At 55.3% G+C, this 12,664-nt stretch overlaps 1 protein-coding gene across 2 annotated transcripts; it reads right to left on the bottom strand.

Annotated features, from left to right (window-relative positions):
* Positions 1–4,682: 4,682 nt before the first annotated feature.
* TGFB1I1 (transforming growth factor beta 1 induced transcript 1) lies at positions 4,683–10,681 on the bottom strand. 2 transcript variants are annotated; one of them, XM_008987563.4, is made up of 11 exons: positions 10,399–10,681; positions 9,301–9,416; positions 9,123–9,175; positions 8,879–9,021; positions 8,617–8,704; positions 8,398–8,503; positions 8,096–8,290; positions 6,685–6,858; positions 6,316–6,397; positions 5,872–6,020; positions 4,683–5,327 (listed from the first exon to the last, which is right to left on the bottom strand). In XM_008987563.4, exons 2-11 carry the CDS (start codon positions 9,376–9,378, stop codon positions 5,061–5,063), a joined length of 1,335 nt encoding a protein of 444 aa, XP_008985811.1. In that variant the 5' UTR covers positions 9,379–9,416; positions 10,399–10,681; the 3' UTR covers positions 4,683–5,060. The 2 variants fall into 2 exon arrangements, with proteins under 2 accessions (XP_008985811.1, XP_002761978.1); XM_002761932.5 differs by having other exon boundaries at positions 10,646–10,681.
* Positions 10,682–12,664: the final 1,983 nt, after the last annotated feature.

The raw sequence follows: 12,664 nt of genomic DNA, 5'->3' as shown, positions 1-12,664 counted from the left end.
GTCAGTCTGGAGTGCAATGGCGTGATCTCGGCTCACTGCAATCTTTGCCTCCCAGGTTCAAGCAATTCTCCTGCCTCAGCCTCCCAAGTAGCTGAGACTACCGCCACTGTGCCTGGCTAATTTTTGTATTTTTAGTAGAGACGGGGTTTCACCATGTTGGCCAGGATGGTCTCAATCTCCTGACCTCATGATCCGCCTGCCTCAGCCTCCCAAAGTGCTGGGATTACAGGCGTGAGCCACTGTGCCTGGCCTTCTCTGACATTTTTGATGCAGTTCTGTGCACACTTCATGGTCCTTGCCTGGGTCCAGGTCTGCCTCCTCAGCAAACTAGAGAGTCCTCAAGAGCAGGATTGGCTAGGTGTGGGGGCTCATGCCTGTAATCCTAGTGCTTTGAGAGGCTGAGGCAGGGGGATCACTTGAGCTCAGAAACCAGCCTGGGCAGCAGAGTGAGACCTCATCTCTTAAAAAATAAATAAAAATTTAAACGAGCAAGACTTATCTGATTCATCTCTGGAGTCTCATTGCCCAGCGCAGGACTGGATTCAAGAAGGGAGAGGCTGGTTAATATCTGTCTGTACGTCTCCCTTTCTAGAAGAATTGACCAGACTTGGATGTCAGGAGACAGCCAAAGGGAAGTCCTGCCTGATTATGGTAGCTGTGGTCATCCGGAGCTGGGGAACAGAGAAAAAGACTTCTGGGTGGGAGTGTAGTTGAAGGAGTACTTAGATTGGGTTCCTCTAAAAGGAGACCCTGAGATGAGAATTTGTGTACAGTGACTTTCCAGAGGAGGTGATTCCAGTATGGACGTCGAAGGAGTAGAGAAAAGAAATAAACAAGGAGAAGAGCGGGCACAGTGGTGCACGCCTGTAATCTCAGCACTTCGGGAGGCCGAGGCAGGCAGATCAAGAGGTCAAGAGATAAGAGACCACCCTGGCCAACATGGTGAAACCTTGCCTCTACTAAAAATACAAAAACTAGCTGAGCAAGATGGTGCGTGCCTCAGGAGGCTGAGGCAAGAGAATTCCTTGAACCCAGGAGGCGGAGGTTGCAGTGAGCCGAGATTGTGCCACTGCACTCCAGCCTGGTGACAGAGCGAGACTCTGTCTCAAAAAAAAAAAAAAAAGGAGAAAAGCCAATAAAGCATGTGTTTTTTTCTTTTAAGACGGGATCCCACTCTGTCGCCAAGGCTGGAGTATAGTGATGTGATCACGACACACTGCAGCCTCGACCTCCTGGGCTCAAGGGATCCTTCCACCTTAGTTTTCCAAATAGCTGGAATTTACAGGCACACTGGGCTGATTTTTGTATTTTTTATAGAGATGGGGTTTCACTATGTTGCCCAGGCTGGTCTCAAAACTCCTGAACCAAACTGCCTCGGCCTCCCAAAGTGCTGGGATTACAGGCGTGAGCCACCGCGCCTGGCATGAGGGTGTGTCATTTAACAGGTTACCACCAAGAGCAGTTGGAGCCTGATCCCAAAACGGGGACTCTGAGACACTGTGCAGAACACACGATAGCAGTGATCCTTCAGGGGCCAGGTGGTTGGGGTATTTATTTCCCAATTTGTATCTGTCACTGGCTAAAAGCTGCAGAAACACCCACACACACTTCAGGCCTGATGGGAACACGGGGCACACTCCCTCCTCCTGAGAGGAGCCTCAGACAAGAAACCCCCGGAAGGAGCTGCAAGTTACGGTGTCTGGAAACTGTATATGATTCCAAGGTGGGCCATGCAGATATAAGGGTGACGCACCCGCAGTGTCTGCCTCAAGGGGTGATGAGTTTAAAGTGCCTGAAAGAAATCCAGCACCAAGTGTCAGAGGACACGTGTGTGCTGCAGACAGTTCAGATGAGGTCTCTTCACCACAGCCACCATGTGACATCTCCTTCCTCTTTGGCCTCACCCCCTCCTGCTCTCCCCATTTCTGGCTCCAATCCAGCCACAGTGGCCTTTTCTTTCTTCCAAGGCATCAGACTCTCCTCCCTGTCCTTTGCACCTGCTGCCTATCTGCTGGGAATGCTCTCCTTGGCGCTTTGCACGGCTCCTTCTCAACTTTCAGCTCTTAGCCAAGACCTTACATTTCACTACCTGGTGAAAGTAAACTCTTCCCACCTCCTCTACCTTAATTCTCTATTTCATCCTTTGTACTCTCTTTCCTTTCTTCCTGGTTCCTTTCTTCATTAACAAACACGTATGGAGACCAGCTATGTACTGGACCTTGTTCTAGAATCAGGGAGAAAATGGTCAGCAAAACACATGCACTGCCTGCTCTTGGGAGCTTCTGTTCCAGTTGCAAAGTCAGATGGAAGCCTGGGGCCAGGCACGGTGGCTCATGCCTGTAACCCCAGAAATTTGGGAGGCTGAGGCAGGGGAATCACCTGAAGTCAGGAGTTTGAGACCAGCCTGGCCAACATGCTGAAACGATGTCTTTCATAAAATTATAAAAATTAGCCAGATGTGGTGGTGCATGCCTGTAATCCCAGCTACTTAGGAGTCTGGGGCAGGAGAATTGCTTGAACCTGGAGGTTCAACCTCAGGAGGCAGAAGTTGCAGTGAGCCAGGACTGTACCACTGCGCTCCAACCTGGTGAGACTCTGTCTCGAAAAAACAAAAACAAAAACTTCTACTTGCAAGAGAGCTGTGTGCTAGGAAGGAACTAGGGAGCGGCCGTGGTACGGAAACCAGGGAAGGGTTGGCTTTAGCTAGGCAGTCAGGAAGGTCCCACTCCTTCATCATATGTGTCACTTTTGTATTTGCCTGTCATCTGTCTCCCCTACTAGACTTCAGCTCCCTGAGGGCAAGGGGCATAGCTGCTTGGTTCCCCATTGTCTCCCCAGAGGCTGGCACAGGAGTGCTCAATAAATATTTGGTGAATGAATGAATGCCAATTTGGGCATCCTCAAGATAGAGAAGTGGTTACATGCCAGAGGGACATTCTTTGGACAGTATGTGGAAGGGGAAGAGCAGGAGACCAGGGAAGACTACAGGAGAGGAGCCTCAGAGAGGAAGTGATTGGAGGGGGCCTGACAGAGGCTGGGGCCAAGGACACCTCACCTTTTCCTGGTGCCCATACATGGTCTCTGCAGCTGCCAGCTCTTCCTGATGAGCTGGAAAGGCCTCTGAGGACCCATCATTTCCAGCACCAGAGGTCCCTAGAGTCTGGACCCAGGGGGTCACCCTGGGACATGGGGACTTACATGGAACCTGAACTTCTCCACACCTGAAACCCCTGGCCCCATCCTCTACACCTGAAAACCCCTGGCCCCATCCTTCTCTGCTGGGACTTGGCTCAGGTCCCAGGTATCAACTCCTCCAGGAAGCATCCCTTAACTCCCAATCTGGGTTAGAAGCCACCTTCTGGCTTCTATAGCTCCCAGTGCTTCCCTCAGTCACACCCTGGCCACACCAAGTGTCATCTTCTGCCCAAGTATTTGCCTTTTCAGCCTGGGGCTCTCCAGAGCAGTGAGCCTGACTCATCTCTGGACTCAGCACCACCCAGCACAGGGCTAGGCCAGGAGAAGCCTCAGATGGTGGCAGATTGAGCAGTAGAGACAGTAAGTAATGGCTCTAGACACAATGATTGTTCTGCCTTGACTGGGACACCTGAGGGTGGGAGTGAGAAAGGGTTAATTTGGGGCCATGACTACAAAAAACATGCAGGTGATCCAAGATGTTGTGGGTCAACAGTAAGAGGGAAGTTGTACCTTAGTGCCCAGAACCAAAAGGTGGGCACAGCTGGCACTCTGCATACAGCTCCAGCCCTAAAGGCCCTTTAATAGGGGAAAAAATCTGGGAACCAAAGGCAGTGCAGGAAGGGGAAGAGATTAAGTGCTTCTTTCTTTCTCTCTCTCTCTCTTTCTCTCTCTCTCTCCTCTCTCTTTCTTTCTCTCTTTCCTTCCTTCCTTCCTTCTTTCTTTCTTTCTTGACAGAGTCTTGCTCTGTCGCCCAGGCTGGAGTGCAGTGATATGATCTTGGCTCACTGCAACTTCTGCCTCCCGAGTTCAAGCGATTCTCCTGCCCCAGCCTACTGAGTAGCTGGGATTACAGGCATGTGCCACCAAGACCAGCTAATTTTTGTATTTTTAGTAGGGATGGGGTTTCACCATGTTGGCCAGGCTGGTCTCAAACTCCCGACCTCATGATCCACCCACCTCGGCCTCCCAAAGTGCTGGAATTACAGAGGTGAGCCACCATAAGCGCTAATTTCAAGACTATAGGGAGGGACAGTCACCGTGGCTCACACCTGCACTCCCAGCACTTTGGGAGGCCAAGCGGCAGACCGCTTGAGCGCAAGGGTTCGAGGTTGCAGTGAGCTATGGCACCAATGCACTCTAGCCTGGGAGACAAAGTGAGACCTCATCTCTTAAAGCAAAACAAAACAAACAAAAGAATAGAGCTGAAGAAGGATGAGGGCGGGAAGATTCTGTGGGGTCCCAGTTGAAGCTCTTGTCCTGGTTCTGCCACTATCTGTACAGTCCTGCGTGGGTCGCTGCCCTTTCCAGCCTCAGGCTCATCTGATACTTGAAATAGGAAGTGCAGAAGCGGCCACCTGCAAGGGCTGAGGCTGCAGATCCCGCTGCGGCCACGGGGCAGTGGCCTAGAGACGGCCAGGGAGGGAGCCAGCGCGGGGGCGGGGCGTCAGGGCCAGGCTCCTGCGCGCATTCAGAGACAGCACCAGGGAGACGTGGAATGGGTGTGTTTATGTAGGTAGAAAAAGTGCACAGAACAGTGAGGGTGCAGGGAGCAAGGACGTCCTGGCCTGGCCTCGGATTCGCTGGAATTGCAAGGACTTTCCCCTAGTCAGGGGGCTCCCTCAAGGGTGGGAATAGAGTGGAGGCTCGCGCGGGAGCTCTCCGTGTGGGATCCACTTTGGGGGCTTGTGGGTTTAGGTCTGGGTGGGCCTTTTCTGAACTTGACCCCCCGAGGACTCAGAGTACCTTAGGGGCGGGGCTCTCCATTTGGTGGGGCCTCACGCTCGGAGATCAAGGCCTCAGGGTCTAGAGGACCCGGCTTCCGGGAGGGCGCGGCCTCCGGGGGAGGGGGCGAGCCCGGCGGGCTGTCAGCCGAAGAGCTTCAGGAAGCAGGGCTGGCAGTAGGGCTTGCCGGCGCGCTCCTGGAACGAGCCCTTCGTGAGCGGGCGCAGGCAGAAGGTGCATGTGAAGTGGTCCGGATGGAAGCGGCGGCCCAGAGCCGACACGCAGCGGCCGGTCACGGGGAGGCCACACGTGGCGCACAGCGAGCCGCGCCGTGCGTGGAAGTGGTTTTCGCACAATGGACGGCCCTCGTGCTCGAAAAAGCTGCCTCCCGAGAAGGGAGTGAAGCATTCCTGGGGAAGGGAGGCCGCGAAAGAGTACAGACAGGTCAGCGGCCGGAGCCCCAGCCAGACGACGGGTGTTACTATCGAATAAGTACGGGGAGCCCGCAGCCGGCCCTAAACGCGAAGCCACCTGACCCTGCCCGGAAAATTCGCCCCACCCGAGGCACCTGGCAGCGCCCCACCCGAGGCACCTGGCAGCGCCCCTCCAAGGCCCCGCCCCACAGCCCTGCACCCTTGACCCGCCCTTCTCAAGGCTCCGCCCCATAGCGCACACCTTTAACCCGTCCCTCCAAGGCTCCACCTCACAGCCCTGTACCCTTACCGCTCCTCCAAGGCCAGGCCTCACGGCCCTGTACCCTTGAGTCGCCCCCCAAGGCCCCGCCCCGCAGCCCTGCACCCTTGACACGAGCCCCGCCCCACAGCATGCACCTTTAACCCGCCCCTCCAAGGCCCTACCCCATAGCCCTGCTCCCTTGACCCTCCCCTCCAAGGCCCCGCCCTATAACCCTGCACCCTGGACCTCCCCTCCGAGGCCCCGTCCCCCCGGGCTCACCCGGCAGACGAAGCAGTCCGGGTGCCAGAGCGCGCTGAGCGCCGAAATGTAGTTATCCAGGATGGGGCCCTGGCAGCCCTGGCAGCGCGGGGCGAACAGCTGCAGGAAGTCCCGGCGGCAGTAGGGGCGGCCCTCGCGCTCGTGGAAACCTAGGAGCGGGAACCTAGTGGGCTGAGAGCAAAGGGTGCGAGCGGGACGGGGGACCCAGGAGACCTGAAATCTGGGGTCGAAGAAGGGGCAGTCCGAGGGAGCCGTGGGGAAGGAGGAGCCGGGTCTAGGCCAGGGTAGAGGGGGAGAGCTCGGGTTTGGAGCCTGTGAGAGAGAGGCAGGGCCAGAAGAGAGCAGGAGGAAAACCAATGCCCGGAGGACTCCGGAGGTCAGAGGGGCGGGGGCGAGACGTCGAGGGGACCCGCAGCTTTTAAGGTGGGAGTCGAGTCCACTCACCCTCATCTCCGAAAGGCTCCCCGCAACTGACGCAGCAGAAATGCTCTGGGTGCCAGTGGGTGCCCAAGGCGGTCACCATCTTCTGCAGGGAGGGAGAGAACACTCAGCGCGGCCTCCGTGCCTTCGCGCCGTCCTCTCCCGCGCAGAACCCGGGTGACTGGCCTAAGGCATGCGTGGAGGTTGGGGGGAAGGTCTAACTAGGAAGTGGGGATCAGAAAGGAATAATGGAGTCCAAGGGGCCGTAGACGTTGCCAAAGGGTAGGGGTAGGGTGGGGTAGTGCGAGTGGGGCGGGACCCATGCGGAGGAGTCCCGTCCCACAGCTTTCTGGGTGAGACCCGGCGGGCTCACTGTGGCGGGGCGGGGCTCACGTGTCGGATGGGTTGGTTGCAAAAGCCACATCGTGGGGAGAAGCGCTCGAAGTAGCACTCGGGGCAGAAGGGGGCTCCATCCTTCTCGAAGAAGCTGCTGCCTCCCAGGGCGGTGGAACAACCTCCGCAAACGAAGTGCTCGGGGTGCCAGGCGCGGCCCAGAGCCGTCACCACCTGTGAGTGGGAGATGAGGCGGGGTCAGAGCGGCTCTGACGGCCACATGCTCAGTGAGGCAAGGTTTACACGACGTTTTTCGAGTCTCTGAGCGATCAGAATGAAGGATTCAGTGTTCCAAGATCGCGCAGCCTGAAAGCGATGGAGATCCAACTCCGGTCTTCCAGCTGCGCTCCATTATTGACCTCTACATGAGGCACACTAGGGGCAGCACCTGGAGCCCATAATACGTTTAGGGGCCCATACAAACGTTTTAATTTTTTAAAATCAGAATAAGGCCAGACTGGGTGGCTCCCACTTCTAATCTTTGGGAGGCTGAGGTGAGAGTATTGCTTGAGCCCAGGAGTTTGAGACCAGCCCGGACAACATGGTGAAACCCCATCTCTACAATAAATAAATAAAATTAGCCAGGCGTGGTGGCTGGCACCTGTAGTCCCAGCTACTCAGGAGGCCAAAGTGGAAGGATTGCTTGAGCCCAGGAGAGAGATGCTGCAGTGAGACACAATTGCACCACTGCACTCCAGCCTGGGTTACAAAGTGAGACTTCGTCTCTAAATAAATAAATAAGAGGGTGGGAGTGAAAAAATCAGATTTTAAAAATTCGGAATAAAAAAATTAACTGGAAAAAAATGCTTTAATATATAATAATAACATATCTATTTTTATACCAACACAGGCATAAAAAACTATTTTAATGGACAAAGGGATCCATGAAGATGAAAGTGCCTATGATCCACAAGAGTTACAATGTCACCCTGCTTTGCTGAGATGGGCAATCCTACACTGGGAGTCAGGTACTTAATCTAGCAGGAGGAACTAGGTTAACTGCTATGCACAGCTGTTGTCAATCACATCTGCTCAGTCACTAAGCAAAGGACCAGCGACCCCAGTCCAGACTCTGATGGAGGAAAACAGAGTCTTTGTAGATGTGTGAGAGATTGTGGGTGAAGCCACTGAGTGTTTTGTGAAGATCAGAGGAGATGTGGGTTTGTAAAAGAGATGGCATAGTGCCTGGCACACAGTAGGACCACAATAAATGGTAAAATGGTTGGAATTTTCACCCTACCACTAACCTGCTGTTTGGTTCAGAGCTTCGGTTTTCTCATCCATAAAATATAAGCAACAATGATACCCACTTCCCAGAGTTACTTATTTAAAAGAACAGCATAAAGCCTGGCTCTCAGTAATATGGGTCTGTGACCGGTCTCTGCCTTGCTTCTCACAAGGCTGCACTTACTTGTCCAGCAATAGGTTTATTGCAGGAGCCGCAGAGGCCCTTGGCCTGGGTGGGAACGCCCCGGCGGCTGAGGTCAGACTGCAGCAGCCCCAGCATGGTGTCTAGGCTGCCCTTGCCAGTCGGCTCTGGTGGGGATGGGGAGCCCTCATTCATGGAGCTTGCAACTGGTGCCTGGGTTGGCCCAGAGGCTGGAAGCTGCAGCAGGGAGGACAAGAGAGTTGAGTTAGCAAGGCAGCAGATGTGGAAGAGTCTAGAAGGGGTTGGGGAGCTACAAATGGACACTGGCCCACTGTCCAACTCACGTGGTTTTGAACGCGGAAGTCAGAGAGTGAGGCCATCAGTCTATCCAACTCCAGAGTGGCTGAGGTGGCGGAAGGCTTTGGGAGGCCAGGAGATGGGCTGGAAGAGCTGTGAAGAACATGCTTGTGTTATCTCAGAGCCTCCCAGAGTAATGCTCCCTCTAGGGACTCAGACATCCAGGACCCATCTCTTCTCAGCCCTGACAATGACGTCAAACTCACAGGCTGGGTCTTTTCTTGTCTTCAGACTGGTCTTCCTTCTGCTCTCCTGAAGCCACCTTGCTAGATGGGAACTGGGACATGATTTCATCTGGAGAGAGGAGAGGAGGATGCTGCACATAAGGCCACGCTCAACCCACTCTCCCACTTGAGGCTTTAGGTCCCTTTAACTGCTGCTCTAGGAAGTGTATTCCCCTTAGTCCCTGCCCTGCTCTTCCCTCTCCTCCCCCCATCCAATCAAGTCCTCTCTCAGTCACCCTGGTACCTGTGATGTTGAACTGGGTGGCATTAAGTTCCTGAAGCAACCGATCTAGCTCACAGAGTCCAGTACCCAAGACACCACTGGAAGAGGAGAATGGAGGGGCCGCCGGGGCTGCAGGCTTTGGGGACCGAGGCTTGCATACCGTGCTGGGAAGCAGAGTGGGAGCCTGGGTTCAGGGGTGGGGATTCCAAGCCTCCTCACCTGAGTTTCAGTTGGCCCCCTATGCCCCAGTTGCCAGGCTCCTCACCTGTACAGGTGGTCCTTGTCCCCCGAGGCTCCTGAAGTCTCCCCAGACCCTGTCTACAGAGCAGAGACGAACAGGTGGGATGACAGGTCAGCACTCTGCCCCACTCAGGCTGAGATCCCCATAGCTTAGGCCAAGCTTGGCCCTAGTGGCTGCCCCAGTCCCCAGCATCCGATCTCACCTGTGGCTGGTGGCCATAGGGTGGGGGAGGGGTGAGAGGCTCTGTAGGGTGCTCTTTGGGAGCCCCTGACCTTGGCATGTGTGAGGTGGTGGTCTCCAGATCAGAGAGCAGGGCGTCTGCAGGGAGAAGCCATGGGAGAGAGGCAAGGGTCATGATTAGATCAGAAGGTAAGGTTCCCAGTGGGCAGTACCATAGAAGGACAGAAGCCAGTATTAAGACCAGAGGTCACAGGGCCAGACCCAGACAGAGCACTGATCGAAGGGTAGCAAGGAACATTTATGACCAGAACATCTCAGTTGCTCAGGCTGGGAGCCAAGCAAAAACCCAGTCTCCTGATTCTTTTTTTCCTCTCCATCTTCTCTGATACAGTCAAAATGGGCTCTTCACTCAAGTCAAACTTGGCTCCCCTCCAAATTGCTCCATTGGCCCCATGCCTGACCCCAGCTTTCTGACTGGACGCTCTCTTCCACGCTCTCTAACTCCTCCCACTACCTACACAGATCCCGCCCAGCCTGGCCACTCCCAGGCTCCTGAGTCCCGCCCGGCGCTCCTTACTAGCGCTTCGCTGGAACCTGCTTTCTGATTGGCTGCTTCTCCGCGGTACCGCGTCAGTTACCCCTACCCAGCAGCGCCCTCTACCGCCGGGGGCAGGAAGCCCCTCTCTCCCGTGGAGCGCACAGCCTTCCAGCCCCAGGCTCGGCAAACAGGAAGGACGAGATACCTATGTCCCCATTCCTGACAAGACACCCCCCTCCATCCCTGCATCCCCAGACGGGTCCTTTGAGCCCTTTCCCTTCCAGAACCCAGAAGTCCTGCCTTCAGTCTTCGTCCTGAGCACCCGCGTGAAACCCTGAAGCCCTCGCGGGCTCCTAGGCCCTCCTGGGCTACTATTCTCTTCCTTGCCTCAAGGACCTGACCCCACCGGTGCTCAGGAGCCCGTAACTCCTCTTCCAAAACCCTGGCGCAGGCAGGCCCGCTTTTTCTCCAAAACTTGATGCCAGACTTTCCCGTGCCGTCTACTTTCCGGGTCCCCGGGCCGAGGTCCCTTTTACCCCTCCCTCTCCAGAGCCCCGCGCCGGGGGCCCGCGGGCGCCGCACCTCCTTTTCATCCGCCGCAGCCTGGGATGGAGGAGCGGAGCGAGAAAAGAAGGGAGGGAGCGGCCGGCCCAGGAAAGGCAGGAAGGGAGAGGCAGGAAGGGGGACGTGGAGTTGGAAAGGAGGCGCGGGCAGAGGCGAAAAGCAGGAGCTAGAAGACAGGGATGGGAAGATGCGGGAGTGCGACGGCGGGGAGGCAGATCTGGGCAGCGGTGAGGGGCCGCGGACCCGGGGATCCGGCCCCACTCACCCAGGTCCTCCATGGCGGGGCGCGGGCGGGTGGCGCGGGGCGAGCAGGGCGGGGGCCGTGTCCGGTGGGGGCGGGGGGCGGGGGACGTCCGGGAGCTGGAAGCCCGGCCGTGACCATGTAAGGAAGCCGGGACCCGCTGGGATAGGGATTGGGGGGGTGATGAACGGGGGAACCCGGAGTGGGGGCGTGGAAGGGAGGGAGCGCCCCAGCCCACCCGAGCCCAGCCCGCCGGCCTGCCGCGGAGGCGGCCACACCCCAGCCTTGGCCTCAGCTGCAGGGAGCCCCAGGCGGCCAGAGCCAGAGAGAAGTGGCTCCTCCAGACCAAGCCCTAGAGCAGCTGCCTAGGGAGACTTACAGACACAGACTGAGGCCCCCAAGCAGACACACCGCAAAGCCAGCGCCTGAGTCCTAGACAGAGGCCCCCTCACACCCATGCCATTCCTGGGAGACTTGTCCCAGAAGGAATTTTTGGATTGGTAGCAGGAGTGATGTTCTAAGGCTCAGTTGGACTGCAGGTTCAGAGACCTTCCCATTGGAGGCACTGACAGATAAATAGAGGCCCCAAGAGGCATATAGACCAGACACAAAAAAATATCTCAGCGACGGGGACAGACATAGTGAACCCACCCACAGACTCTACAATAGGACCTTTCCTCCAAGACTTGGTCACAGACACAAACCCAGAAGCAAGCCTCTTGCAAATTCAGGGAAAACACTCCTAGACAAGGCTTCCACAGCCAGCCTGCAAGACAAAGCCCTTCCCCAACACTGAGGTAGCCCAGGCCTGCTCCGAACAGCCCTTTCCCAAGTTACTGATGAATTCAGGGCAGAAAGCAAGACACAGTCTCCAGCCACAAAGTAGGAAGGCCTTCCCTGGACTGAGACCCTGGGAAACAAGGTGGAAACTAGAGGCTCTAGAGGTGATTATGGACAGACAACTCTCCTGGACAGATCTGAGCACTGGACTGTGTGTCTCAACTCAGGAGCAAATCAGAACAACCTGAGATTTTTTAAATGCCAGACAGGCAAGGTGGCTCACACCTGTAATCCTAGCACCTCAGGAGGCTGAGTAGGGCAGGTCAGTTGAGGTCAGGAGTTCGAGACCAGCCTGGCCAACATGACAAAACTCCGTCTCTATTAAAAATACAAAAATTAGCCAGGTGTGGTGGCAGCCACCTGTAATGCCAGCTACTTGGGAGGCCGAAGCTTGAACCCTCAGCCTGTAGGCAGAGGCTGCAGTGAGCCAAGATTGCGCCACTGAACTGGGTGACAGAGGAGACCCTGTCTCAAGAATAAAAAAGAAAAAATAAAATGGGCAAATGACCAAATAAAATGGGCAAAATAGACAGTTCAAAGAAGTTATATAAATGGCCAATAATTACATGAAAAGATCCTCAACATCATTAGTCCCCAGAGAAATGCAAATCAAAACCACAATGAGATGCCACACCATACCTATTAGGATGACGATAATAAAAAACACAGATAAGTAGGCCAGGAGCAATGGCTCACACTTGTAATCCCAGCACTTTGGGAGGCTGAGGTGGGCAGATCACCTGAGGTCAGGAGTTTGAGACCAGCCTGGCCAACATGGTGAAACCCAGTCTCTACTAAAGACAAAAAAAAATTAGCTGGGAATGGTGGTGGGTGCCTGTAGTCCCAGCTGCTTGGGAGGCTGAGGCAGGAGATTCACTTGAACCTGGCAGGCAGAGGTTGCGGTGAGCTGAAATCACACCACTGCACTCCAGCCTGGGCAACAGATGGAGACTCCATTTCAAAAAAATAATAATAATATTTTAATGGCCGGGCTTGGTGGTTCATGCCTATAATCACAGCACTTTGGGAGGCCGAAGAGGGCAGATCACTTGAGATCAGGAGTGGTAAAGACCAGCCTGGTAAACTTTGTTGAAACCTGGTCTCTACTAAAAATACAAAAATTAGCTGGACATGGTGGCAGGAACCTGTAATCCCAGCTACTTGGGAGGCTGAGGTAGGAGAATCACTTGAACTCGGGAAGCA

The sequence above is a fragment of the Callithrix jacchus genome, chromosome 12 (genome assembly GCF_049354715.1).
Source record: "Callithrix jacchus isolate 240 chromosome 12, calJac240_pri, whole genome shotgun sequence".
In the NCBI taxonomy this organism is placed as follows: Eukaryota; Metazoa; Chordata; class Mammalia; order Primates; family Cebidae; genus Callithrix; species Callithrix jacchus.
Note: the sequence above shows the minus strand (reverse complement) of the source record. Positions and strands in the feature narration are given on the sequence as shown.

What these genes read in the sequence shown, in the direction of transcription:
- TGFB1I1 (XM_002761932.5), bottom strand. An exon ending in GCAACCAACCCATCCGACAC is followed by an intron (nt 6,398 to 6,684) that starts GTGAGCCCCGCC and finishes CCCTCCCTGCAG; the next exon opens with AAGATGGTGACCGCCTTGGG. An exon ending in CGGACTGCTTCGTCTGCCGG is followed by an intron (nt 5,328 to 5,871) that starts GTGAGCCCGGGG and finishes TCCCTTCCCCAG; the next exon opens with GAATGCTTCACTCCCTTCTC.